This window comes from Oryzias latipes, chromosome 23 (genome assembly GCF_002234675.1).
Source record: "Oryzias latipes chromosome 23, ASM223467v1".
NCBI classification, from domain to species: Eukaryota; Metazoa; Chordata; class Actinopteri; order Beloniformes; family Adrianichthyidae; genus Oryzias; species Oryzias latipes.
The window spans coordinates 22,391,443-22,418,549 of NC_019881.2; the positions used below are offsets into that span (position 1 = coordinate 22,391,443).

The 27,107-nt window shown below is 43.3% G+C and overlaps 1 protein-coding gene across 3 annotated transcripts; it reads left to right on the forward strand.

Moving 5' to 3' along the window:
- LOC105357122 (acyl-coenzyme A thioesterase 1) lies at positions 1-26,932 on the forward strand. Of its 3 annotated transcripts, none has more exons than XM_023952153.1 (11): positions 1-75; positions 10,322-10,527; positions 11,552-11,651; positions 12,671-12,855; positions 14,487-14,650; positions 14,735-14,854; positions 25,075-25,157; positions 25,225-25,318; positions 25,389-25,469; positions 25,574-25,715; positions 26,325-26,932. In XM_023952153.1, exons 2-11 carry the CDS (start codon positions 10,335-10,337, stop codon positions 26,447-26,449), a joined length of 1,287 nt encoding a protein of 428 aa, XP_023807921.1. In that variant the 5' UTR covers positions 1-75; positions 10,322-10,334; the 3' UTR covers positions 26,450-26,932. The 3 variants fall into 3 exon arrangements, with proteins under 3 accessions (XP_023807921.1, XP_023807923.1, XP_023807922.1); XM_023952155.1 differs by having other exon boundaries at positions 25,228-25,318; XM_023952154.1 differs by lacking the exon at positions 1-75 and adding an exon at positions 1,047-1,205.
- The last annotated feature ends 175 nt before the right edge of the window (positions 26,933-27,107 follow it).

Consider the following 27,107-nt stretch of genomic DNA (forward strand, 5'->3'; position numbering starts at 1 on the left):
ATGGATTATTGTTCCCTTCAGCTGGAAGTTCAGAGATCAGCTGAGCTGCAGCTTCATTCTGAGACCTTCTGACCGGTGAGTCCAGTTCACAATGTTCGGTTTCCCGGTGACATGATGGGAGAGCGTCTGTCCTGACACCGGAAATGTGAGTTTGATTCACAGAAAACAGTTTCCTCATCCTCATCCTGAGATGAAATTATAGTTTTTAATCGCTCAGGGGAGCTCTGCTCTCATTTTACACCACAGTAAATGTCCTTTTTAAAAGTCATTTATGGAATTTTCCTTTTTTCTGTTTGAGTTATGCTTGTTTGTTCTTTTAAAGGTTTTTAAAAGATTTCAAAAAGTCAAATGTATACTCATGGCAAAACTAGAGATAAAGTGTTTTTTCAATTAAGAAAAATTCGGTCCTGATTTGTCCCTTTGTTTCTGGGAGAATCCTTAATTAAAAAAAAAAAGGAATCTCTATGTTCTTCTCTAGCCTCAGCAGCCTGAAGAGATGATCAACCACAGGCCAAAAATAAAAATAAAAATAAAATCTAAAGATGATCAAGATGATTTTTTTCTGAGATAAATTATTTAAGAATTACAAATATGAAAACGCTGATAAAATCGTTAACTTGATAAAATTGTCTCATAAAATAATCAATAAAAAAATTCTCAACTTAAAAAAAATATATATATATATATATATATATATATGTATATATACACACATATATATATATATATATATATATATATATATATATATATATATATATATATATATATATATATATATATATATATATATATATATATATATATATATATATATATTATGTAGTGGCGGGTACGTGCATTTTGGGTCTGACACCAGCAGGGGATTGTGGGGTACTGTCCTCTGACCAAAATAGGGCTCAGCATGAGCGTTTCTTTTTGCCCATGTTTCTTTTCATATGGCAGTTTTGTTGTTCCAACTTAGTTTATTCTTCCTGCTATGTTTGTTTCTTGTTGTTGCACCATGAGTGTGGGAGGGGGAGAGGTTGATGACGCCTGTGCAATGTTCAATGTGGTGTGGGTTCAAAATAAATGGGCATGTTATACCGGAAAGGAGATTATGCTCTCAGCTTCTCTTTCTGCCTCCTCCTCTCTGAGATTGTTTAGAGTCGAGCGGTGTGTGGGACACAGACAGTTCTCCAGTGCAGCAGCCAGTGCCGTACCAGGTGGGTGTTACAATATATATATGTATTATTAGCCTATTTTTTTGTATTTTAATAAATTAAAGTTGAAAGTCTCTTAATCTCTTAAAAAATGATGAAATCTAATAAAATTGTGTTTTAACAAACAAATAAACAACAAAAAAAGGTTATCTTGAAAAACTTTCTGATTTTTTTCAGACCAAATGATAATTATGGCCGTAAATTTTTCCAACAATAACAAGAAGGGGTTGTGGGTAGAATTATTTATCGCCTAGATAAACAAAAAAATATACATAAACATAAATATAGTTAAACTTTTATTAGTTTAAATCCAGTCTTCTGGATTTGTTTAGGTCCCTTTTTACCTGGTAATTCTTCAGTTTTATGGATTTTTTTTCCCTTCAGCAGCTGGAAGTTCTCATTCTGAGACCTTCTGACCGGTGAGTCCAGTTCACACTGTTCGGTTTCCCGGTGACATGATGGGAGAGCGTCTGTCCTGACACTGGAACTGCGAGTTTGATTCACACAAAACAGTTTAGGATTATGATCCTGAAGGTGAAGCTCGAAACGTAAAACGGATTATTCTGGAGATTCAGAATCTGTAGAAACCTGTGCAGTAAGTGATCTTTCACCCGTCAGAGAAGGGATTCAAACGTTTATTTTTCTTTAAATAGGTCAATTGTTTGCAGAGAAATAAATCCATGTAAAGAAGAAGAGATTCTGCAGGCACGTGCTTGTAGAAATATAATGACAGCTGCACATGACCCGAAAAGAATCTTAGGTTGTGTCTGAATTCCTTCCCTACTCACTATTTAGTTTTTTTTTTGTATTTATGGGTTTGGGTGGGAATTCGGACATAGAAGAATCCATCAGAAACACAGATGGAAACAAAGAAAGGAAAACTAATGATCAGCCTGCAGGGTATTCCAAAAAGCAGGTTATGTTAGCTCCCACGGTAAGTTTGAGGCTAAGGAAGTTGATAACCTCAGCTTTCTGTTCAAGAAATGGAGGTATGTTTCAGGGTTTGTCAAGTTGCCATGGCAACTCATGCTCTGAACATAACCTGGTCTGGAGCAGGTTTAGTTGAAGGTTAGTTTGTTTTCAGAGAGGTGAAGCAGCATGGCGTGTCCATTTGAAGATGATTTAGTGGATGAAGAAGCTCAGATAATACTTTTTCCACCATGAGAGGGTGATAAGACCACGTATGGATGTTGGAAAGAGAAACTTTTTTACATTAATCTAACTTAATTATTTGCTTCAGTTAAGATAATCCATTTTTTTAGTTAAGTCCGCTTAAAAATAACACGTAGTTATAAGACATTTATTTTACTTTCATTCAAATTAATTCAATTAAGTAGGTATAATTTTGGTGCGTCTGTTAGACCGGTAGCGCAAGGAATTGTGGGATACCATTCCCTTTGACTGTCTGGACAGATTTGGGTTTAAGTGTGGTTTTTGACCAAATGTGTTTAGTTGTTTAGCTGTTTTACTGTGTTTTGCCGAGTTATTTGTACTGTTATGTTCAATTCTTTCTGCAACATGAGTGAGAGGAAGGGAGAGGATAATGAGTGTATTTAGCCCCCCTAGTGCCATATATAGATACTACAACTGAAGTTAAAGTCACAGTCAAGAAAACTAAATGTATGCTACATGTTGACTCAAAGCAGTAGCGGTTTTAGGCACGGGCCATACGGGCGATCGCCCGGGGCGGAAAAATGACGGAGGGGCGGCGCCAGCGGCTCAGCTCTTGTAAAATACTTTATGCACCACTATTGGTTTACTTATATCACAGAGTTTGTAACAGCCTGAAACCTGGCGGCGCCCCCGCCCCGCAGCTGCGCTCCCTCCTGTCTTTGAGAAGTAGACGCAAATGTGTGTGAGAAGGAGAAGGGAGGGGGCGCGGGGTGAAGAAGGAGAAGGGAGGGGGCGCGGGGTGAAGAAGGAGAAGGGAGGGGGCGCGGGGTGAAGGGTGAAGGCTGAGAGGTGAGCACGGAGCGCAAAACGCATGCGCAAACCTGGCTGGATCTTCTTCCAGGGGAGCAACGGTCGCGGGCCGCGACTCAGTGCTTGATGAAAAAACAAAAATAAAAATTGCGCCGCCATGTAGCGAATTGGCGCCCCTGGGTGCAGCTGCACGCGCTCCTGCTGGAAATGTTTGACGAACGGGGGGGGGGCTGCGGGTATAAAAAAATCATGCTTTTTTGGTTATTTTTGTGTGAAATGCCCAAATAAAAAATGGGAAAACAAAAAAAATTCTTCACTTAGATGACAGTTGGTTTAGTCGACAGACTTGATACCTATGTCAGGACATTTATGCTAAATGCAGAAACATCTGAAATATGGAGAAAAAAGGTCAAAGCTGGTGCCCAATTTAGAAAGAAAAGAGAAGAAGAGGAGAAAAGAGACAAAGAAAAGGGTATTATCGCATAGCTAGATGCACGTTTTCTAAATTTGAATGCTACCTGCCCTACAACAACAACAACGTTGCAGAGGAAAAATCTCTTGTTTGGTCTATCATGACCAAAACTGAAGTAGACCCAAATATTGCAAATAACGTCATTTTTAAGATATTTATTCTTAAATGTTTGCTCTGCCTTAACTTGTAACATTAGTTATGATTCGTGTGTCTGTCTGCTCTGCTGTAACACAAAGTTTTTGTTGTGTTTTATTGTTGTATATTAGTTCATAATGTTAAATAAGCTGTGATGGTAGCATGCTGCTGCTGCTGCTGCTGCTGCTGCTGCTGCTGCTGCTGCTGCTGCTGCTGCTGCTGCTGCTGCTGCTGCTGCTGCTGCTGCTGTTAGCTTTTCAAAACTCCAGTTGATCAAGTCATACCTGAGATCACCAATGTCTCAGGAGCAACTCACTAACCTGCTGTTGTTAGTATCAATCATTCAGGGGGGGAGCAGATTTCATATGATGACGTTATTGACAAGCTTGCATCAGGAAGGCCACAGAGGTTAGGTTTTAGTTAGTGTTTTCTGTTCTTAGTGCTGCAGTTACATTTATTCTAGTGTATTATTAGTGTGATTTGTAGTTTATAATATTTATTTCAGATTATTTGTGTTTATTAAATATTTCCTAACTGTATTTTCAGTTACAATAAATGGACAAAGTGACTCTATTGGGGGGGGGGGGTCTCGCCCGGGGAGTAATTCAGGGTAGAACCGCCACTGACTCAAAGTGATCTATCACAGCAGGGGGGGGACATTAAAACAGAGGGGTCAGGGGTACAAGGACAGGGTAACAACCTGACGGCACTGACCTTGTCAGTAAAAAATGTTAAAAACTGTTCACAGAGTAAAACAGAAGTAGTCAGGCAGGATAAATCACCAGGGGCCTCATTTATAAACGTTGCGTACGCACAAAAGAAGGCGTACGCCACTCTCTACGCAATAGTTGAGATTTATAAAAAGCAAACTTGACGGGAAAATGTGCGGTCCTTCACGCAAGCTCTGACCCAGGCGTACGCACAAAAACGGGTGAAATGAGAAACGGCGACACCGTCGGCAGATGGAAGAAACACGTGAAAGTGAAAATGACAATACTGCCTCTCAGAAATAACATGAAGACTTCACAAAGCAAGTCTTACAATTAACAGCTACACCAACACCCGTTTGATCGATCAGCAGTGAGACAAACAAAAAAAAATCAAACGAAAATTACAACAGAAATTCAAATAAACACATATTTGCAGAAAGAAAAGTGAAATATGTTCTGCAATATTGGCATGTTGTGCAATTCATCCTCATAAATAATATAGTTAACAGAACGAAATAATGTACAAACTGATATTCTCGTCAATGTGTCCGTCTGGCGGAGCTGATATAGGTGCAGACAGACAGACAGACAGACAGACAGACAGACAGACATATTAATTGTCCACTGGGGAAAGTTGTTTTCATATTAAAACATTTCTTCATAAGCTACAGAATTATGGTATTCATGCATATGCCTTTAGTTTGTTTTATTTTTGATAAAACAATGTATGGCGTATGTCTCAACCATTCAGAAAGCAACAAGAAATTACATTTGCGCTGATCAATTTCCCATTTCCACGTCGATTATTACCGACATCTGTAGCTTGTCAGATGTAATTAAATGGAAGGAAATAAAATGCCCCATCACAATGCGTAATGACGCACAATGGCTGATCTTGCGCTCTTAGAAGATGTGGCAAATGGAAGAATTCGGAGTGAACGCATCTTTAGACAGCAAGAAGACTTGCTGGCAAACGAGGACGAGTGGCTTATGAGCCGGTTCCGACTTCCTCCAGCCGTCCTGTTGGACCTATGCAGGCTTTTGGGGGGGTGTCACCCGGTGCATCTGGCGCGTCGTGTCCTCCTGCGCCTCAGTCACCACTCCACTTTAAAGGGATTTCCCAATTATTGCCGCCAGTCTCCCCCCCCCCCCCCCCCCCCCCCCCCCCCCCAACCCGTGGCAGAAACACTCTGGCGATGCAGCGATAGACGTTTTTTCACCTCGACTTTGATGTCCGACCATTTCTTTTTTATTTCGGCAACGGTCCGAGGTTGTGAGGCTACAGCATTAACGGCGTCTGCCACCGTTTGCCGCTCACGTGGCTTTTTGGCATTAGTAATGCCCACACTGTGCCCTCCAAACAACGTTTTATCCTCTTTTCCACCTCGCCAACGATAACTTCTACTTCACATTGAGTGAAGTTACGTTTTTTTTCATTTCCTCTCCGTGTTTGCCATGGTTTCGCAATCAATGAATATTAATTTGTGGGCGTTTCACGGACTATTTATGGGCAACTATGGGCGTGTCATGAAGCCGCAAAAGCTGCGCTGCATTTAGAATTGGTTTTGATTTATTAAGGGAAAGATGCGTAGGATGTGCGTGCGCACGGTTTTATAAATCCGAATATTTCTGTGCGTACGCACGTCCTATGTTTCATCCGTACGCCACTTCTGACGCAAATCCTACGCAAAGCTTTATAAATGAGGCCCCAGGACTTAAAAGAGACTTTAAAGACTTTAAAAGGAAGGCTTGCTGATGTTCTCAGACACAACATTCGACATAAACTGGGTTTGGAACTTTTCAGCAGCCTGATACTCAGTCAAGGAGTTTTAAAAAAATCTGTAATGAATCTCTGTGTGTCCATCCTTACTAGTTTTATTTTTCTTTAAATTGGCTGTTGGTGTATTGTAATCATAACTTACAAAGTTAGGAATTGTGTGGTGTCAATTTTACGTAGTTTGTGTTGTTTTATCTATTTTTAGCCGCTCTATATGAGCAAATTTGTACTGTTTCGTGGGGACCAGTTGAGGCACGCCATTTTTCATCGATGTTTAAGTTAACTTTTCTTCCTTTCTTTTTGTTCATTTTTCAATTGTTAAGGGGGAAAAACACGGAATAGCTCTGGATGGCATTGTTAATTTTAGTTTTCTGTTAACCAGGTATGGTGCAGGTTTATTATATTATCGTGTTCTTTATGTATTACTTTACATGCTGTGGGGGGAGGTGCTGTGTGCACTCAGACTGCTGCGAGCTGTGGCTGAGGGGGAAAAACACGGAAGAAAATCTGGACAACATTGTTAATTTTAATTTTCTGTTAACCAGGATTAAAGGAGATTGAGTCAGCATCCAAGCGTGGTCTTTTACGCTTGTGTTCTTTGGAACACAACGCAGAGCAGAAAACTCCACCCAGTTACATTTGCATGTATGTGTTTGTGTGTTGGAGTGTGTATTGTGTGTGTACTAAGGGGGTGCAGTTAAAATTGGTGGGTAGGGCGCACACCATATTATTTTGTTGCCCATCCAGCACCCCCCCCCGCCAACCCTCCCCAGCACAGGTAACCCCCCCCCCCCCCAATCTAGCCAGATCCCCCCACTCAGCCTCTCCAGCAACACCCCCCCCCCCCCCCTACACACACACACACACCAGAGCCCAGAAGACCTTGCAGCACCACGGCCCGCCCCACCCAGCCACTGGACCCGACCCCCCCGACAAGCGGAGTACCCACCGCCCCCCACCAGGCACCAGAGGGCCCCGACCCCCACCCCCAAACAATAGCAGACAGACATGGAGCAGTGAAGACCAGGCTCCGCACCCCCCAAGTCTTGGAGTTAGCTATGGGAGACCAGAGAGACTGAATTCTTTCAAAGTTACTTGAACTTTGGGCTGACATTTTTTCCAAGCTGATATGATCAAACAGCAGATTTCTGTATTGACTTACATTCATATTTTTCTTGTTTTTCCGGTTTATTAAAATAGTTTTTTAGCAATACAAAGAGTTATGAAAATGATAGATACTAATCCTCCTTCTATCTCGATGGCACTCATGTCACCGAGCAAGCAAGCAAAGTGACGGTGAAGCTGTGATTGAAACCTTAAGCCAGACTGATAGATCGGCACATACCTGCTGCCAGAGAGCCTGGACAGGTGTGCAGAACCACAGTGCAGAGGCTTTCATAGAAAAAAAACGCAGATGTTATGTGGATGAAAATGTTAACCAACGACCCAAGACCAAGGAAATAAAGTGCAACGGGTTTTTTTGTGCTGTAAGTTTTTCTCATGGGAAATTCACTGCATTTGTTACCGTTTTAATCCTTTTAATCCACGTTACAGCCGCCATTTATTTTCTATTAAAGCCTCTAAATGAAAGTCCCGCCCCGCTGCTTCGCCGGACTTGACATACAAATTTTAGCCAAACAGATTAACCAGAAAGGTTCCTGCCCCTAAGTGACAAACACATCCCTGAATACCGCCCCCCAAGTGAAAAAACGCCCCCTTAACACTAAGCGTAAACCCTGGTGAGGGCGCAACGAGGAACTGACCGAGCAGGATCCCCGCTCAGTTAGGATTGCAGCCGTGTAGTTTTAAAATACGGGGTCGCTCGGTTAGAATTGCGCCTGCGCGGTTGTAAGGTTCACTCACTCAGTTCCTGAATACGCCCGCTCAGTCGTCTTTACGCCCTTTCAATTTATGGCAGGAATGAAACGCCATAGTAACTGTTGGGTAGATTACTATCACAGTGCTCACAAATGTTGAGTTACTGAGACCCATCTTGAACATCCTCTGTCCAGTGTAGTAAATTCTGTGAAGAGTTTTGAATTGGATTAGCTGCAAGTTTGGACTTTTTGTCAGTTTAAAGGTGTTTCGACAAAATTCTGACCTTTATTTTTCTGAAGCTTTGAACTGTGCTGACACTCAAGTCTTCATCCCATTTTGTTATCGGAAGTGAAATGTTACTACCTAGGTGGCATAAGAGTTTGTATATTTTGGAGAGAGTTTTATTCATTGACAAATTAATCAGAGAGGTAACTGCTTCTGATAGCTTTAAATTGTTGTCTTTGTATTTAAACTTTTTTAGTAATAATTGATTGAAGTTGCTGATATTCCAAGAAGTTATAGTCAATAATTAAGTGCTCTAGTTGTGTTACGCCCTGTGCTTGCCAAGCTGGGAAGTGTAACATTTTTTTGTGTTACATTTTTTTGTTTATAGATGGGTATCATTTTGCACAGTTGAAGTGACGAGTTTTATATTTAGAAAAATCCAACCAGGCTGTTAAAGTGGCGTTTATATCAATACTTTGGAAACAATCCTGTTTTTTAACTGTTTGGCTAATAAATGGAAGATCTGACAGGTTGATCTTTCCACATAACGCCTGTTCCAAGTCTAACCATGAGTTGGTTTCTGGATTATTTTTTAACCATTTTGAGATGTATCGCAATCTATTTGCAAGAAAGTATTTGTGGAAGTTAGGTAATTCTAATCCTCCACAGCTTTTTGCAGATGTTAAAGTTTTTAGACTAATTCTTGCAGGTTTATTGTTCCATAACAAGCTTGATATGGATGAGTCTAATGTTTTGAACCATTTTAGTGGCGGTTGTGTGGGGATCAATGAGAAGAGATAATTAACTTTAGGTAAGGTTTTCATTTTTACCGTGGCTACCTTGCCCATAAGGGACAGAGGCAGGTTGGTCCAGCGGGTTAGATCGTCCTGTATGTTTTCCAGTAATGGGGTGTGGTTTAGCTGCACCAGTTCTGATAATTTGGGGGAGAAGTAAATGCCTAGAAATTTGATATTGCCTGATTTGACTGGTATCATGAGTCTTTGCTCCGCAATACTGTTTAGTAATAATAAAACTGATTTATTCCAATTAATTGAGTAGTCTGGTATGGAGGAGAATTTATTAATAATTGTTACCGTTTCATTTACAGAACGTGAATTATTTAAAAACAGTAATATGTCATCTGCATAGAGACTATTTTATGTCACTCGAGTGTCTGCCTTTGATGAATCCAGTTTGATCGAGGTGAATTATGTGAGGAGTGATTTTTTTTCTATTCTCTGTGCTAGTGCTTTGCAAATAATTTTTACATCTGCATTGATTAAAGAAATGGGACGATAGCTTGAAGGACTTCTGGGATCTTTGTCTGGTTTTAGAAGAAGGATTATTTGGCTGAGTTCATGTTAGGTGGTAGTGATTGACTTTCCTTGATAAATGTGACCGTTTTATAAAATGTTGGTGCCAGATGTTTCCGAAATTCTTTATAAAACTCATCAGGAAAGCAGTCAGGCCCTGGTGCTTTACCATTAGGCATTAAGTTCAGACAACGGGAGCGGTGAGTCGAAGTTTATGATTAGATCCTCGCTTAACCTGGGTAGGTTTACGTTATTAAGGAATGAGTTGATGGTTTGCTCTGATGGATTGATGATCTATGATCTGTAGAAGTTTTGATAAAAGTCTTTAAACCCGTTATTAATTTTGACCGGGTCGTGATTGACATTTCCTGTTTGGTCCATAATAGATGTGTTTGTTGGTTTTTGTTTATTGACTTTAAGCTGATTAGCTAGAAATTTGCCAGATTTATTTGAGTTTTCAAATCTTTCAAGTCGTAGCCTTTGTATTTCAAATTGTGTTTTTATAGCAGCTTCAGACATTCTCCTAAAGACCTCCACTCTGTCTTTCAAGTAAAGTGTTTCTCTTTTCTGGGAGTTTTTAGAAAATATTATTCTGGCCGAATTACTGGAACGCATCATGAACTTTTCATGAATGAAATGTTCTAAAGTTTGCTCTCACAGAGAATCCAGGTCTGAATCGGTCTCTGACCCGGGTTGAACAGATCTCCTGGATTCATGGCGTCCTGTGGGTTCTTATGTTCTTACAGACCCGCGTCCGTCATGTCTCAGGCCGTCCCGCCTCTTCTCTCGGTTCACCCGTCCCGGGCTCTGGTGGATGAGAAGTTCAGCGTTCTGGTGGAGAACCTGCCTCCAGGATGTCCGGTCACCATCCGCTCCCTCTATCAGAGCGAGGATAAGGACTTCTGGGAGGCCTATGGGCACTACGTCAGTAACCACCAGGGGACGGTTTCTGGTCAGTTCTCCTTTGATCCAGATTAAAATCTGAGCTTCCAGGTTATCCATATCCATATGAGGGGGCCTAGAAAAGGGGGAGTGGGTTGGTAACACATGACAACCAGAATTTTGCTCTCTTGTGTTTACCTTAACTGTAGAAACACTGAATGATTTTGTATGTAAGTATTATTTCCACAGCGCGTTCCCTGTGACTCCTGTTCGTGTAGGGCCGCTGCTCGCCAAAGGGGGCGGGAGCAGCCGGCCCTGATACACACGTTGATATACCAGACCAGTTCACAGGTATGGCTGCACATGCACAGGGTCAAAGTTCGAGGCCTCATCAAACAGCAAACATGGCAACCGCTAAGCCAAGACGTAACCATTATGATACATATTTAACTGCACAATTCAGGACTGCCTGCGGAAACACAGTTTTCCCGTTAACGAACCAAGGTTCTGCTCCGATCATCTTTGGATCTATTTGCAAAGCGTTCCCAGTGGTCTTTTGCATTAGGACAATGCAGTTTTTAGACAAAATGTTAAAAAATTGTGTTGTTTTCTAGGACATAGTGTCTGCAGAGCGGCAGGAGTTCATCAGAAATTCACCTCTGAGTTGTGGGCGGAACTCTTGGTGCTAAGTAACCCCTCCCCTTTCCCATTCATTCTACAAGACGTCGGTGCCCGCTGTAGCATTAAAAAAACAGCAATGGCCCCAAAGCAGCCTGCTGCTTCTGCCATTCTTGATTTCCACCTTTGACCTTTCCCAGAATTCAACAAGCTCTACTGTATCTGTGAACTGGTCCGTTGGCCAGAGCAGAAGTGTAAAGTCCACACGGTGACGGCTCACATGTTTGATCTTAATGCTTTATTGTTGGAAATATTTTTGGGCATTTTGTCAACAAAACTCATGAAAAATCTGAAGGATTTTTAGAAGAACTTTATAAGTTCTTTGTTGGTGTTTTTCTGTTCATGTCAGACTTTTAACTGTCAAGTTTTTTGTGCTTTCAAAGCATGACAGTGCTTTAACTTCTTCTAATTTTCAGTTTCAGAGGACATCAGCCTTGGAGGCACGTACACAGGAAAAGAGGCCATGGGCTTGTTGTGGAGCATGCGACCAATCCCCGGCAGCCGCAAAGGCCTCAGGTAAACATGGGGGGGGGCTGCAGCAGGACCCTCTAGGGAAAATTCTCTGGGAGTCGTAGATCATTGGCAGCAGTCTTTGTTATGGTCTGGACCTGAATGGGGTCATCATTCATTCATTTTCTCATTTGTTTTTATCCCTTTCGGGGTCACGGGGCTGCTGGAGCCTATCCCAGCCACGTGTGGGCAAAGGCAGGGAACATCCTGGAGAGGTCACCAGTCTGTCACTTGGCCACAATCACACACACTCACATTCACACCTAGGGACAATTTAGAGTTACCAATAAACCCATGAAGCATGTTTTTGGACGGTGGGAGGAAGCCGGAGGCCCCGGAGAAAACCCACACATGCACGGGGAGAAGATGCAAACTCCCCAAGGTCCCCCCATTGGTGTTCTGGTTCTGGTCCCTTAGCCGGGACTTGAACTGGGAGTTTTCTTGATGTGAGGCAAGAGAGCTAACCACAGCGCCACCGTGCAGCCATGGGGTCAAACAGTTAAAGAAGAACTACAGGTGGCATGAAAGAGCGCAGCATCACTGGTTTGACTTGTTGCTAAACTCCACTCAGAAAAAAATGAAGTACTTGAGAACATCAAGTTCTCTGTGACCAAGAAAAAGACAAGGTATAGAACAATCCAGACTATCCATTTTTTATAAAACATTTAGAATATTTTTTTCTTCCACTCTGAAGTTAAAATAATTGTGCAAATCGGCAGCTTTTATTTTGATAAGGTGAACAACCTTCACAGATGTAACCATTGAACTCTGTGTTCTATAGTAGAAATGAGATGTTCTTCAGAAAGTTCTTTCCAAGTTTCCTGCAGAAGTTCTCCCAAATGTTTGGTTCGTGTAGTTTTCTTTGCTCTTAAGGACTTGAAGGTTTTTGCTGCTTATGTGGAACCTCTTTGATCAAACTCTAAAAACACCAAGTGCATTTTCTTAAGTGAATGTACCAAGAGGCTCAGTGCAGCACTCTGCTGCTGTTGTGGGATTTCATTTTCTAAACTCCCTGAACTGTTCAGGCTGAGGAAGAAGGACACCTGTGCCCCAATGCTGGTGACCATCTCAGTCTACAGTGGACATGAGGACGTCAGGGATCAGGCCCCGCTGGCGTCGGCGCTCGTGGAGAGGTGGTACATGGCTCCAGGCGTCCAGAGGATCGAAATCACAGAGAAGGGAGTTCGAGGAACCCTGTTTCTACCTCCAGGTAAACCTGCGTTTACCTATGTTTTAGAGTCCCATTGAACCATAAATACAGTGATGGTGGCTCCACTGCTGAACATTGGTAGGTTGTATATACTAACCCTAACCCAGGAACAATGTGAGGTTCAGTGTCTTGCCCAAAGACACTTCAACACATGCATGGGCAAGATGGGAAATAAACCTGTGATACTCCCTTCAGAGGTCAACCACGCAACTGCTGTGCCAGGCCCGCTTCTGTAAGAACATGTTCCCGCTGGCGCTACCCGCCGTAGCCGTTACCGCCTGCCTCTACGCACCACAACCACCCTTGCCGCCTGGATCTAGGCGCCACCGGCGCTCTGACCGCCCACCTTTGACCTGACCCCACTTGCTGAGCAGCCACTACGCACATCTAACTCCCCCTTCTCTTTCTGTACGGCTACCTGAGCTGCATGTGGCTAAAAGAGCTAGCATTGCGATCAGCATCATCAACTGTCTAAATTCCCACCCTAACCCCAATTACTAAAAAACTATATCGAGCGGGAATATGTAGTGCCCTGGATTTTAAAAGCAATTCAGCACCACCAATAATTGATATGAGCATTTTGCAACGATTATTTATGAGTTCAATGTCTTCTGAAGATAAAAACGCTGATGGTTTATTAAAAAGATACATTAAAATACATTATTTTGGTGAAAATTGTTCCGACACAATGCATTGTGGTCTATATTTGCCAATTTAGTTTGTTTGAAGCATTTTGCTGAAGTTCAGACTTTTTGTCTCTTGACTCTTCGTGTCTGACGCCCAAATCATGTCCAATGCTTAAATCGCTCCATAGGACCTCAGATCACGTTTGTACATTGAGTTGACATTAAAACCCAACACCCCTTACGCGCAAATCACGTTTGGTGTGAATTCAGCATAAGAACCTGTCAAAGAATGTCAAAATGCAGGTTAAAAAAACAGGTCTAAAATGGTCTGAATGCTCCTTTAATGGGTTCCAAGGCTAAAATGAGCTAAGTGAAATAAACCTGGCAGTGCCAAAAAAAACTGAACTAACGCTTCCTGGTCCTCGAATCAGTCAGGGTGGTGGTCCTGACTGTTTTCCAAATCGCCAACCCCTGCTTCACTGCACCTGGTCCAGGTAATCAGCAGCAAGCGGCGGGGAGAGCGGGAAAACAGGCAGGGTGGTAGATCTCCAGGACCAGGAATGAGCAGCCCTACCTTAAATGAACAATGCCAACTCAATCATGAATGATCTGTGTTCCAGTACTCATCAGACATACAGAAAGACACAAAAACTGAGAGAATTTCCAGAGTACTCTAATGCTACCATAAAGCTGAAACTCAGCTAAAAACATCTATAATGTGTAGAATAAACTCAGGGGTCATGAAGAATGTGGAGACTCGTAAAAACACTCAGAAATGAAACTGAAACACAAATACAAGTCTGACAATTATTTCAATTATTTTCCATGTCAAATTAAGTTGTAGGAAATACAGAAATGGAGAAAAAGATGCAGAACATCACTTACAACTCTAAAAAGGTTGATAATTGCCTGAAGTTTTTTGTGTTAAAAAATAAAGTTTTGAGAAAAAAGAAGCTGCAGGTCATTCGGTGCTGCTGGAGACACTCACCTTTGCCGTCCTCTCAGGTCCAGGACCGTTCCCTGCCATGCTGGACCTGTGGGGGGGCGGAGGGGGGCTGCAGGAGTACCGCGCCGCCCTGCTGGCGTGTCGAGGTTTTATTTCTTTAGCTCTGGAGTATTTCAACACCAATGATGCAAAACCCAAAGGTCTGGATATGAAGTGCTTTGAGGTTGGTGGGTTTGACCTTTAGCAGCAGGTCTTAGACCTGATGGTTCTGTCAGGCAGAAGAACTCCTACTGTCTGTTTTGTACAGACGGCCTTTGAAATCATCAGGAGCCATCCTCAGGCCGTCCCAGACAGAGTTGGAATCATCGGCCTCAGTTACGGTACGCTGATGACCTTAAGCCTGGCAGCAGAATGTCCAACGATCAAGGTAAGACCTTGAAGTTCACACATTTTGCGCCATCAATTAAGAGTTTTGGTGTATGCTTAAATTCACTCCCAATTTGTTTAGTTCCACTAATGCTCCTGTTCTTCCTTACAATTAGCTCAGTGGTGTTACTCTTAGGGTAGCGAGCAAAGTCAGTGCTTTCGGTATGTTTAAAATTCAAGTTTGTCTAAAAGTTATTTATTCTTTTATCTTTGTTGCCAAGTGTGAATGAATTAAATGTGTGTGTATAAATGTTTGTTTGAATGTTAGGTACTCCTCTATTCACTGTACCTCAATCATCATTTATATTTCTTACCATTTTAAGGTATGGAAAAAGGGCTTCATGCAATTTATGTAAATATTAGAAGCATTCCTCCTCTCAGAGCATGGCTTGCCTAGAATAAACCTAATATAATCACATTGTCCAAAACATGGATCTCCGAAGGCATCACACACTCTTCTATTAAACTTGAAAAATGTGTTCTGTACTGGGCTGACAGAGGTTCCAGGGGTGGGGGAGTAGCCACGTTTATTTTATCCAATATTAAATCTGGTCTGGTGTTGCCCTTACCTTTGGGCTTCACACCCAACAGGCTTTGCCGTTGCTAAGGGCGTGGTCTGATTGTTCTGTAAATATAGAAGAGAGAATAAAGCTTCATGTTCAGAAGACAAAAAGTGTCTCTTCTTCTTTGCCGTATTGGTGACCCCTATCGTGGGCATGTCAGAACCAGCAAAAGCGCAAGTATCTTTGTCATCATCCACGACCTCGCCATTTCCCACGCGAGACCCGGCCATGCTAGCTTCCGCCGCCACAGTGAGGCTGTCACAGTTCTGTCAGAGTGATCCCACCTCCTGGTTCCACCATGTTGAGGCCCTTTTTCATCTGCGCGGCGTGCACACGGATGACGCCAGGTACTACTTGGTGGTGGCTGCTCTGGATCAACGGTCCACGCACAGGGCAATTCCGCTGCTGCGCATCCTGCCTCCACGGGAAAATTAGCTTAAGGAGCTCCTGCCACGTAGAGAGCAGAAAGTATCCTCAGCATGTTGGGCCTGGGTGACAGCTTGGCCGTGGACTTAATGGACAGCATACTCTCACTGCTCGGCTCGGATGAAGGTGGTTTTGTTTTCCCGCACATTTTTTTGCGACAGCTTCCGCCAACTTGGCCAACTCTCATAGGACTGGCTGCTAAAGGGAACAGTCAGAGTCCTGCTGGTTACCAGGCATTTCACCGTGCAGGATGTGACGTCTGATGCCCTGCTGCAGGAGACGAAGAAGGTACCGGTGTCAGGGTCTGCAGTCGGCGTGGGTGCGCGCAGCGGGAGCTCCCTATGCCGTTTCCAAAAGAGGTTTGGAAAGAAGGCATAGTTCTGTGTCCCATGAAGTGCATTTTCGAGTTTGGGAATGTGGAGAGCTGCTTTTCTTATTGACTATTGCTCCAGATGTCGCTTCATAGCGGACTATGGCTCCCAGAAGAGTTTGGTTCCCCAGCTGGCTCAAAGATGTCCACCGGTGGCCCTTCGCTACGTGCAATTACTTTTGCTACTGTCCCATGTGTGGCTGGGGGATCTGGGCCAGTCATGTGTGCACAGTTTTTGTCATGCGCTGACGTTTTCCAGTGTTTATTGGCTGAGTGACCGTCATTGGAACATTTTATCCCCACTAAGGGCCTGTTAGTTTTTGCTCGGGCACGGTGCCTCCATAAAGCAAAACTGACAATCGCTAATAGGGAGTTTGTGACAATGGAGAGTCTGGGCATCGTGAGGCGCTCTAACAGCCCCTGGGCGTCGCCCCTCCACATAGGGCCCAAGGTTGATCGTTTCTGGCGTCCATGCGGGGATTGTCGCCGTTTGAACGACACCACAACACCTGACCATTATCCCATTCCTCACATTCAGGATTTCTCGGTTTGTTTGTGCGCACTTCAATGTTTTCTACCATCAGGTTCCAGTGCGGGCCACAGACGTGTCACTAATGTCACTAATAAAAGATTCATATCGTTTGGAAATAATGGAGGTATAAACTTTAAAATCTACTTTAAGAAGGAATATGGGACGGTAGCCCGAGCAGGTTTTGCTATTACTTTTTTTTTTGAGATTACTGCTTCCATGACGGAGGTATTTCTCCATGTTCGAGTGCATGAGTAAATGAATGTTCAAGAAGTGGTACAAGATGTTCACTAAGTGTTTTATACCATTTCGTTGGTAAGCCATCACTACCAGTCTCCCCAGTGCTTTTTCTATTTCCAGCTTTGTGATTGGGAAAGTTAATTTTTCATTTTGTATTTCCCCAATTGTTGGCAAGTCTAGTTTTTCTAGAAATGCTTTAATTTGGTTAATATCTGTTTGGTTGCTTATACAACTGTTTATAATAATTTATTACCTTATTTTCAATCTCCTTGCAGTCATTTATTTACTGGTTTGTATCTGGGTGTACTATCTTGTGAATTGTTTGATCCACTTGCTGTTTTCTCAATCTTTTTCCTAATAACTTACTTGCTCATGGGCCTACTTCATTATAAGATTGTTTCAAAAATCTGGTCTGTTTTTCCATGGCCCCCATTAGTTGCTTGTCGAATTTATCCCTGATTTCTTTCATTGTTTTGGAACAGCTGGAGATTGTGTGTGACTTTATGTTGTTCAATTTCCAATAACTCATTTTCCCCCTGTTTATAATGTTTTTGTGTAGCTTTTTTATTGGCTGACATCTTTGTTACAAGTTTTCCTCTCATTACTGCTTTGAATGCATGCCAAAGAATGACAGGTGTGACTTCTCCATTGTCGCTATCTTCTAAATAGAGGATTATATTTTTCTTCAGTTCCTCAACCGTGTTTTTGTTATTCAATATTCCTGTACTTAGTCTCCATTGTGTTTTCTTTGTTTGCCCAATTGATCTTTACTCCCAGATAGATTCCCCATGGTCTGAAAATTTTGCTCCATGAATTTACCATTTTTTTTTACCCGATATGCTTCTTCACTGTTAATAAAGTAATAATCAATTCTTGAATAAGTGTTATGAGGAGCAGAGTATTAGGTGTTGTCTCTTTCTTCTTCCATACACCAACAAACCCATATTCTTTAAGTGTTTTTTTTAACGGTTTTAGTGCAATGGTCAGTATGTTTCTTTCTATTTGTTGTATCCCAGGGGTCTCAAACTCGCGGCCCACGGGCTATTTGCGGCCCTCAAGATGATATTTTGCGGCCCCCGCCTCAATATGAAAGTTTAATGTTAATGCGGCCCGCCAGTCCGTGTGAATGACACCTTTTCAGTGTTCGTGGAGCTGACAACCAACCAATCACAGTGGGGTAAATACTCTTGGGGGCGGGACATTTACCGGGCTTGAAAGCAGGAAAACATTTGAGGCAAGGAACCTGACAGCCCCCTCCCACATTAAGGAGTTCCTTACTTTCCTTTTTAGAACTTATTTATCCGCTCGTAATTTTCTACATACATGCAGTCCGTCCTGAACTTGTTTCTGGGTCGCATGGACCCGGAGGAGGGTTATGGTTACGGTTAGGTTCGCGGCGGCGTTCAACCCCGACCAAACGTGTCTCTCCGCTCCCGCAAGAGAGTCAGGTCGCTGCGCAGAAAAATGTCCCACACGTACATGCGTGACACCTAACGGGGCTCTAAAATTAAACACGTGCGAGAAAACAACACGATTTAGTCTTAGACACACTGAAAATATGTGTGACGTGTGAAAATGCAACAGTAGACGTGTTTGAGATGTATGTTGGAGAGACCAGGTGCGCGGGGGGGGGTGAAGGCCAATCTGCAGTGAGACTGAAGGAGGACAGGAAGTTGGAGTTGTCCTTAAAATTCAATTTAGTTTTAATATGCCTGTCCCCATCAGTAAGATCTGTGTTATTATGTCATTTATATTGATTTGAATGTTTTGTAATGTATTTAGCCTTTTTTTAATCAATAGGTATTTTAAATGATTTTAATTGATTACTCAACCACAAAAACCGTCAGGACACATTTCCCACAATGCATTGTTTTGCAGTCAATGGCGGCTTGCAGTCAGTACAGTATTACATTTCCAGCTGTGTACGCTCATGTTTGGGGCCTTGCTGCTCCCGCCCCTTTCTCCTGATATTTTGTGATGATTGAGAGGTGATGTTGGAGGCAAAGCAAAAACATCCATCACACACCAGGTGATCTGTTGCCGTGTTTCGTCCACCTGGGTGATCTCAAACACGCTTATTGTGCATCTTGGCTGCACTTATTTGGTGTCACCAACATGAATTTCCATCTGTTTTTTATAAAAATATAGGAGTGGGTGACCGGCTGCTCTACAATAACTTGTAAATAACTTAAATGTGCAAAAAGTCATAAGATAGAAAATCCAAAAATGGTTACTGAATTTTGTTTCTCCTTTACTGATTTGTGGTTTAAAGAGTAAACTTAAAAAAAAAGAAATTCAACACGGACTCAGAATTGGGAGCACATCCTCTCTGACGTCTCCACCTTCAATTTCAATAAGTCCAGACCAGACTTAATGAAAATCATCTTCAACCACACTGTTTGGGAGGAAGTGCTGCCAAGTGTCCAGCAGTAAGAAGACAAGAGAAGCCGTGTTCAGAAGAACCCATTGATGGAGGTTACAGAACTGTAGAATTTAAGTCTTCTTTAGTGTTTAATAGTTAGAATTCAACAGTGTTAACTGAACTGTGTTAATAAGGATGTTTAAATTAGAAAACAGCAGATAAAGAAGAATAAATAAACAGACGTCGGACGTCCAGAACACGATTAACCATGAAGGCGGGGGCGCCGTCGATGAGCCGGGCGGGTGGAGGGGAAGCGGAAGGCGGGCAAAGCGCGCTGTCCAGAACTGGCTTGATCTGTGAGGCGTGGAATGAAGGGTGGACCTTGAGGGCCGCCGAGAGCTGGAGACAGACACAGGTGGGGTTAATGATTTTATATATGGTGTACGGTCCAATGTAATGGGGAGCGAGTTTTCGAGAAGTGCCCTGAATAGGAATATTCCGTGAGGACAACCAAACCCTCTGACCTGGTTGATAGGTGGGTCCCCCCACCCTGTGGTGAGGCTGACCGAGGCACCCAGAGCGAAACAGAGAGCCTTCCAAACTTTAGACAAGAACTGGGGACCTCGGTCAGATACAATGTCGGCAGGGATCCCATGGTGACGGAAGACAAACTGGACCAGGGCATCAGCAGTTTCAGAGGCGGAGGGAAGCTGAGGCAGGGGAATGAAGTGCACAAACTTAGAGAAGCGATCGATGACGGTGAGTATGACTGATTTACCCTGGGAGAGGGGGAGTCCGGTGACGAAGTCGACAGCTATGTGTGACTAAAGGCGGCTAGGAGTGGACAGAGGGTGGAGCAGACCAGAGGGCGGAGAATTGGAGGACTCGGAGCGAGCGCAGATGGAACAGGCAGCTACATACTCCTTAACGTCCTTGCCCATGGAGGGCCAGAAAAAGCGCCGGCGGAGAGGGTTAAGGATTCTAGCCACTCCTCCATGGCAGGCGATAAGAGAGGCGTGAGCCCAGGTGATGACTTCGGACCTAAGGGAGGCAGGCACATACAGGGTACCAGCGGGAGGATTAGGATGGTTAAGTTCCTCACCTTGGGCCTGTATGACCTTGGTTTCAATGTCCCATGTTAGGTTTCCGATGATGCAGATGTCTGGGATGATGTTGGTATTGGGAGCATCCTGATCGTCAGTGGAAGAGTACATCCTGGAGAGAGCGTCTGGCTTGACGTTGCGGCTACCTGGTCTGTATGTTATGACAAAATTAAATCAATCGAAAAACAGACACAAACGAGCCTGGCGAGAATTTAGTCCCTTAGCTGAACGTAAGTATGCGAGATTCTTGTGATCCGTCCAGACGATAAAAGGATGGACCGCTCCCTCCAGCCAATGACGCCACTCTTCGATAGCCAGCTTGATGTCTAGGAGTTCCTGGTTTACAACATTGTAATTGCGCTCGGCCGGTGTGAGATTTTTAGAGAAGAAAGCACAAGGTTTGAGTTTTCCAGTCTCTTCCTCGCTCTGTGAGGGAACGGCCCCAATGCCAGAATCAGAGGCGTCCACTTCGACCACGAACTGCCTGGCGGGATCGGGTTGTATGAGGATGGGGGCTGATGCAAACAGTCTCTTGAGGGTGCCAAAAGCGTTCTGAGCTGCGTCATTCCAAGGGTAAGACCGGGTAGTGGGCGTGTGTTGGGTGAGCGGAGTGGCACTGGCACTATAGTTTCTGATAAACCTACGATAAAAATTAGCGAACCCAAGAAACTGCTGGAGCTTCTTACGTGTGGTGGGGGGCTCCCACGAAGACACGGCCTCCATCTTAGCGGGATCGGGACGAATACAGCCCGCCTCAAAAATGTAACAGAGAAAAGGGATTACGGAGGTGTGAAATTGGCATTTCTCGGCCTTGACAAATAGCTGATTTTTGGATAGTCTCTGAAGTACCTGACGGACCTGTTTCTGACGTTGAACCAGATCTTTGGAGTAAATGAGGATGTCGTAGAGATGTACGAACACGAAGCGATTGATGAAATCCTGGAGGACGTCATTTACGATATGCTGAAAAACTGCGGGGGCGTTGGTTAGCCCAAAGGGCATGACAAGGTACTCATAGTGACCTAAGGGGGTGTTGAAAGTGGTTTTCCATTCATCTCCTTCTTTGACCCGGACGAGATGATAAGCATTAGGTAAATGGAGCTTGGAGAAAATACGGGCTTCTTGAATGGAATCGAATACAGAAGAGATAACAGGGAGAGAGTATTTGTCCTTGATGGTGATTGGGTTAAGTTCGCGGTAATCGATACAAGGACGTAAGGTTTTATCTTTTTTTGGCACGAAAAAGAAACCAGCGCCAACGGGGGAAGATGAAGGACGAATGTGTCCTGAAGAAAGTGCCTCATGGATGTAACTCTCCATAGCTGCTTTCTCGGTACCGGAGAGGTTAAACAGTCTACCCTTTGGGAGCGATGCACCCTCCAACAGATTGATGGAGCAGTCATACGGTCTGCGAGGAGGCAGAGAGCTGGCTTTAGTTTTACTAAAGACTGTACATAAATTGTGATAGCATTCTGGCACGTTGGATAAGTCAATCTTCTCAGGTTCAATAACGGAGGGAGTGCTAATGGTGGGCACGGCGGACTGAAGACAATTAGCAAGACAATAATCACTCCAATTAGAGAGACTGAGGCGACCCCAATCGAATTGGGGATTGTGATGTTGGAGCCAAGAGAACCCCAACACGACGGGATTTTGGGGACAGTGGTTAAAAAAAAACGGATGTGTTCTTTATGATTGCCCGAAGTAATGAGCAGGACGGGTTTGGTCCAGTGCGTAATAATCGACATGGGCCAGTTGTTCAAAGGTAAGCTGATCGGATTTTGGTGATCGGATTGGATCAAATCTTGAAAATGGGTTGTTCAAAAGGGAAAGAAGGAATCTGAAATCAGATTAGATCACAGAATCCAATCCTAGTTCTAATCTGGATCAAACCTTCAGTTTGTGTTGTTCAAAACTTGTCAGGAGGATTTGGATAACTTTGATAAAAAAAAACTGGATTATCCTGATCCCAACAGGGAATAGGATTTAAAGGTGGATTCCAGGAGGGAAATGTAGAAAAACTTTAAAATTGGTCAAATAATTTATTTGTTTCATTTAGTGTTTATACGTGTCTTTATATTTTGCACTTGACTTGTGTAACCGTTGTAACAGGGATGAAGTAGATACAGTAGACATAGGCTACCAATTAAGCTATTCAGTAAAGTAAAAACAACCAAAGCAAAACTGTAGATCCGCCTCCTAAAAGCAGAGCTTGGAAATGCTGGTCTCTCCTCCTCAGATAAAAAAAACTCCCTGAACATTCTTTATTTTGTTAACTATGTGACATTTAGCCATTTTATTTAAGACGTTTTCAAAATATCCACAATGTATTTGTTAATGTATCTTTTTTTTATTTTTTGTGACTCAGATGAGGGGTCATAAAGGAAATTATGAATGGAAGTGGATGTTTGTTATTTTTGTGTTTTGTCTCAGAATAACAAACTCTTACAGTGACTCCATGTTGGCTCTTCTACCTGTTCTTTACATAGCTGGTAGCCCGTGTTGTGATATGTTGTCCCATTTAGAGCACAGGTAATCTGGATTTGGTAATCTTGTAAACTGTGTATCTGGATCAGGGTGATCCAGTCCAATGTTGCTTTGAAAAACCGGCATAAAAGTAAGACGGATTACCTGATCCTGCAGAGGAAAAAATCTGATTTCCAAATCCGGATCATTTTGATCCAGATTAAACTTTTTGAACAACTGACCCCAGATGTTGACCACCCGAACCGGCAGCTTTAACCGGGGCCTGAAGTTTCTCGGTGAGTAGGGACAAAAGAGATACAATGCTGTGATCAATAAGACTGTGTTCGGCTCCTGAGTCAATTAAGGCCTTCAACTCCATAATTTCAGTAACGAGAAAATAACTTGAGAGGAACATAGAGGAAAGCTTTGGTAGCAGAGAAAACATCACCCACCCGCGGCCTGTCTTCTAGTGGGGGGCTCTGGAGTTTAACCGCACATTGCATTGGTTAACCTGGTGTCCGTTTTTGCCACAATAGAAACACGCACCTTCCACCCGGCGTCTCTGTCGTTCCTCCAGGGTGAGCTTGGAGTGTCCAATCTGCATTGGTTCATCCATTTGACTGTGATGAGCTTTGGGAAAGGGACCAGGAGAAGAGTGCTGTGTTGCATTTTGTGTAGACCTAACGGGACTTTTGCAGGCTTGAGATGGTCTTTCACGTTGCCGTTCACGTAGACGGGTGTCGGAATGGATGGCGGCAGCGACGAGCTCCTCAAAAGTGTTGGTCTCAGGTTGAGTACACAGATGGTCATCAATGTTCTCGTTGAGGGACTGGTAGAACACCCGTTTAAGTGCGGGGTCTGACCACCCGGCTTCCACTGCAAGAATCCTGAAATCAATGACATGATCAAACACAGGGCGGCTACGTTGTTTTACAGCTAGGAGCTTACGTGTGGCTTCCTCTTGCTTCTTGGGTTGGTCAAAGACCAGCTGGAATTCCCCAATGAAGTGATCGAAGGTGAGGTGGGAGATGGGGTTGGCTGCCAGAAAAGCCTGAGCCCACTGTAAAGCCTTGTTGCGAGGGAGTTCATTATAAGCATAATCTTGCTATGATCAGAATGGTAGTACCTTGGGGCTTGTTGAAAAAGCAGACGGCACTGGAGTGCTTACACTCGGCCTGAACTGAAAAAAAGAAAAAAGCGCTGAGCCAGAAAAAGTAAAAAGACCCTCTTCCGCGAAGGAGGGTCTAAGGGCAGGGATGCCAGTTTAGTTTAGTCTGTTTGGGACTACCTCCTGTTTTTTACGTACACTTTTTTACATTTACACTAGGCTAATTAACATTGTGAACACTCGATCAAGCCACATTAAAGCCTGTTCAAAATAAGTTGGTTGTCCAGACTCATCAATGTTACAAGTAGTTCTGAGTCTTGATGCAAGTCTGCTTATAACATTTTGAGACTCACCAAGTTCACCTGCAACATCTACTACCAACCTCAAGGAGCTATATGGAGCTGCTCATCTGTTTAGTGACGTCATGTGTTTATGGCTGTTTGAAAGCTGAACTTGGAATGACACAGTGACCAAACTGAATGTTGGCGTTGATGCCCCAATGAAAAGGTTTTTCTTTTAGAATTTTGTGGAATTGGCCCCAATAAGTAAGACATACTGAACACAGTAAGACCGTCATGTGGAAAACACTAAATTAGGTGTGTCTGTCACCACAATAGAATTGTCTCCCTATCCTGATAATCTGTTAAGTGAAACAAACACTGTGAACACCTATTGAGTTTATACCTAATTTATCGTTAGTAGTGTATGTAAAGTTTTCAGGGGAGCCGGTTTAGCTCGTGCTGGTTTGCGGCGCCTTCCGTCCGTGAAACCAGGGTTTGACTCCGGGCTACTCCCTGTTCACTTCTCTACTTCTGTGCCGGTCCCAAGCCCGGTTGCTTTGAGAAGGCTGCATCAGGAAGGGCATCCAGCGTAAAACATTGCCAAGTTTACCATGCGACTTGTTTGCTATGGCGACCCCTTTATGGGAAAAGCCGAAAGAGAAAGAAGAGGTGTATGTAAAGTTTTCAAGTAGTTTAAAACTTTAGTGACCTGCAGATGTATCCTCTGCTTCTAACGCTGTCATTAAATGAATGTTTTCCTATCTGTGTTTCAGCCAAGCTGCATTGTTTGCATCGGCAATGCTCACAGTAAATTCCTAGAAGAAAAAGTTCTTAAGTTCCACAAAGAAATACCAGAGTAGGTAACGTATGGTCTGCAAAGGCTTGCTTTTCTGTGGGGCGATGCTAACTCGTACATCTGACAGCAGGAAGTATAACAAAATCCACATGATGGAGGATGCCGTAGTCAAGAGAGACATGGGACTGGCTGTTCTGGAAGTTGAGCATCCTAAAGTCAAAGTAAGTGAAGCTGATGAGACAAAAACGTGTGTTTGTTTATCAGATCAGCTTTTAAAATGTGTGTTTTCAGGTGGGGAACATTGACTGTCCAATGTTGTTGATCAACGGCACAGACGATCAGAACTGGCCGACGGTGGAGGTTGCCTCTGACGTGAGTTCTAGCTGCTGGATCCCATCGTGTTTAGCGTCTGTTGCTCAGTGGCGAGGGTTCTTTTGCTAACGTTTATAATAATAAAAACGTCTTACATTACCAAGATAATCAAGATGATGCGTGAAGCCGGGAAGGAATCTCTGGTGACCCGGCTGGATTACCCGGATGCAGGACACCTGATCGAGCCGCCGTTCTCGCCTCACTTCAGAGCCGCCAACTTCATGCTTCATGGCACCAAGAAAAAAGGTGAGCTGTTCCCAGAATTCACCAGACAGAATGCGGTCCAGGAGGAGCACCACAGCAGTTAAAGGCTTATGTCATGCAAAATCAACTTGTTTGAGCATTTAAATGTTATAATGTTCATTCCTCACAAAAAAAAATGTCATAGCAGTATTTTGATCCATTCACGCATCTCTGAGCATTCTTCTAAAACCCTGCTCTCTGAGCGACAGCTCCCAATGCACAAAAACGAGCGGGTTCTCACATTCATACGTAAAAATGTGGGAGAGCTGCCCCCTAACACACATGCCCACTTCCTCCATGGAGTTAGCGGTGATTGGCTAAACGCTTTCCTTTCCATCTTTGCAAAAGTTCGTTTTCGTGGTCGAAACACAGACACGCTACTGACTCTATTGATGTCATGTAAGGACCGGCACTCACAAGGATTGAAAGGCTGTCTTACTTCCTGGTAGGAAAATTAACTGGGAAAATAACTACTTTCATAAAAAAAACTATTTGTGTCAAAGGTAATATATGATCACATATATGGATATAGTTTACTCTGAAAGGCTTAAGAAAAGCAGGATATAGGGCCTTTAAGTGTTTTTGTTTCATGGGTTTTCCTTTGTGTTGCAGTGATGGTGCTCTGGGGAGGAAAAACCAAACCTCACGCCGATGCTCAGGAGGACTCCTGGAAGAAGATCCTCAGTTTTCTGCAGCTCCATCTTTACGGCGCTCCCAGCCTCAAAGCAAAGATATAAATGAAGAGGAGGGAAAGTGTTGAGACACTCTGATCTCTCAGATCAAAGTGTCTAAAGTTTTTTTGTATGTGTGACAGATGGAGTGGATAGGGTAAACAACACCCCCACATATACAAGAAACTCAAAGGCGCTTTAAGAATAATGAGGCCAAGACGTTGTACCAGTTTAAAATATTTTTATTAAGGCTAAAATTTATTAAAAAGAAACACGATCACACTTGGGAGTTAAGATTGGAGAGGAGGCCCACCAACAGAGGGTTAGTACAGAAGGCTAGCACACATGGAGATCCGCAAACAAAGATTAAAAAAACAAAAATTGACCTCACTTTGTGGCATGTACACATGTGAAGGAACGAAGTCCACACCAGAACACATCACAACGTAGCCCACAGGGGTCTCACTCCCAAAGGAACAATAGCAGACATAGAGGACAGTTACGAGTACCTTGGAATTCCGCAGGCAAATGCCAACAAGGAAAGCTGCAACAGCTAAATACCTCCAACGAGTAAGGCAAGTCCTGAGAAGCAGGTCAATGGCAAAAATAAGACCCGGGCAATAAACAGCTGCAGGAATAATAAGATGGCCAAAGGAAGAGCTACAAACCACGGATGTTAAAACACGAAAGCTCCTCACCATGCATGGAGGGTTCCATCTCAAAT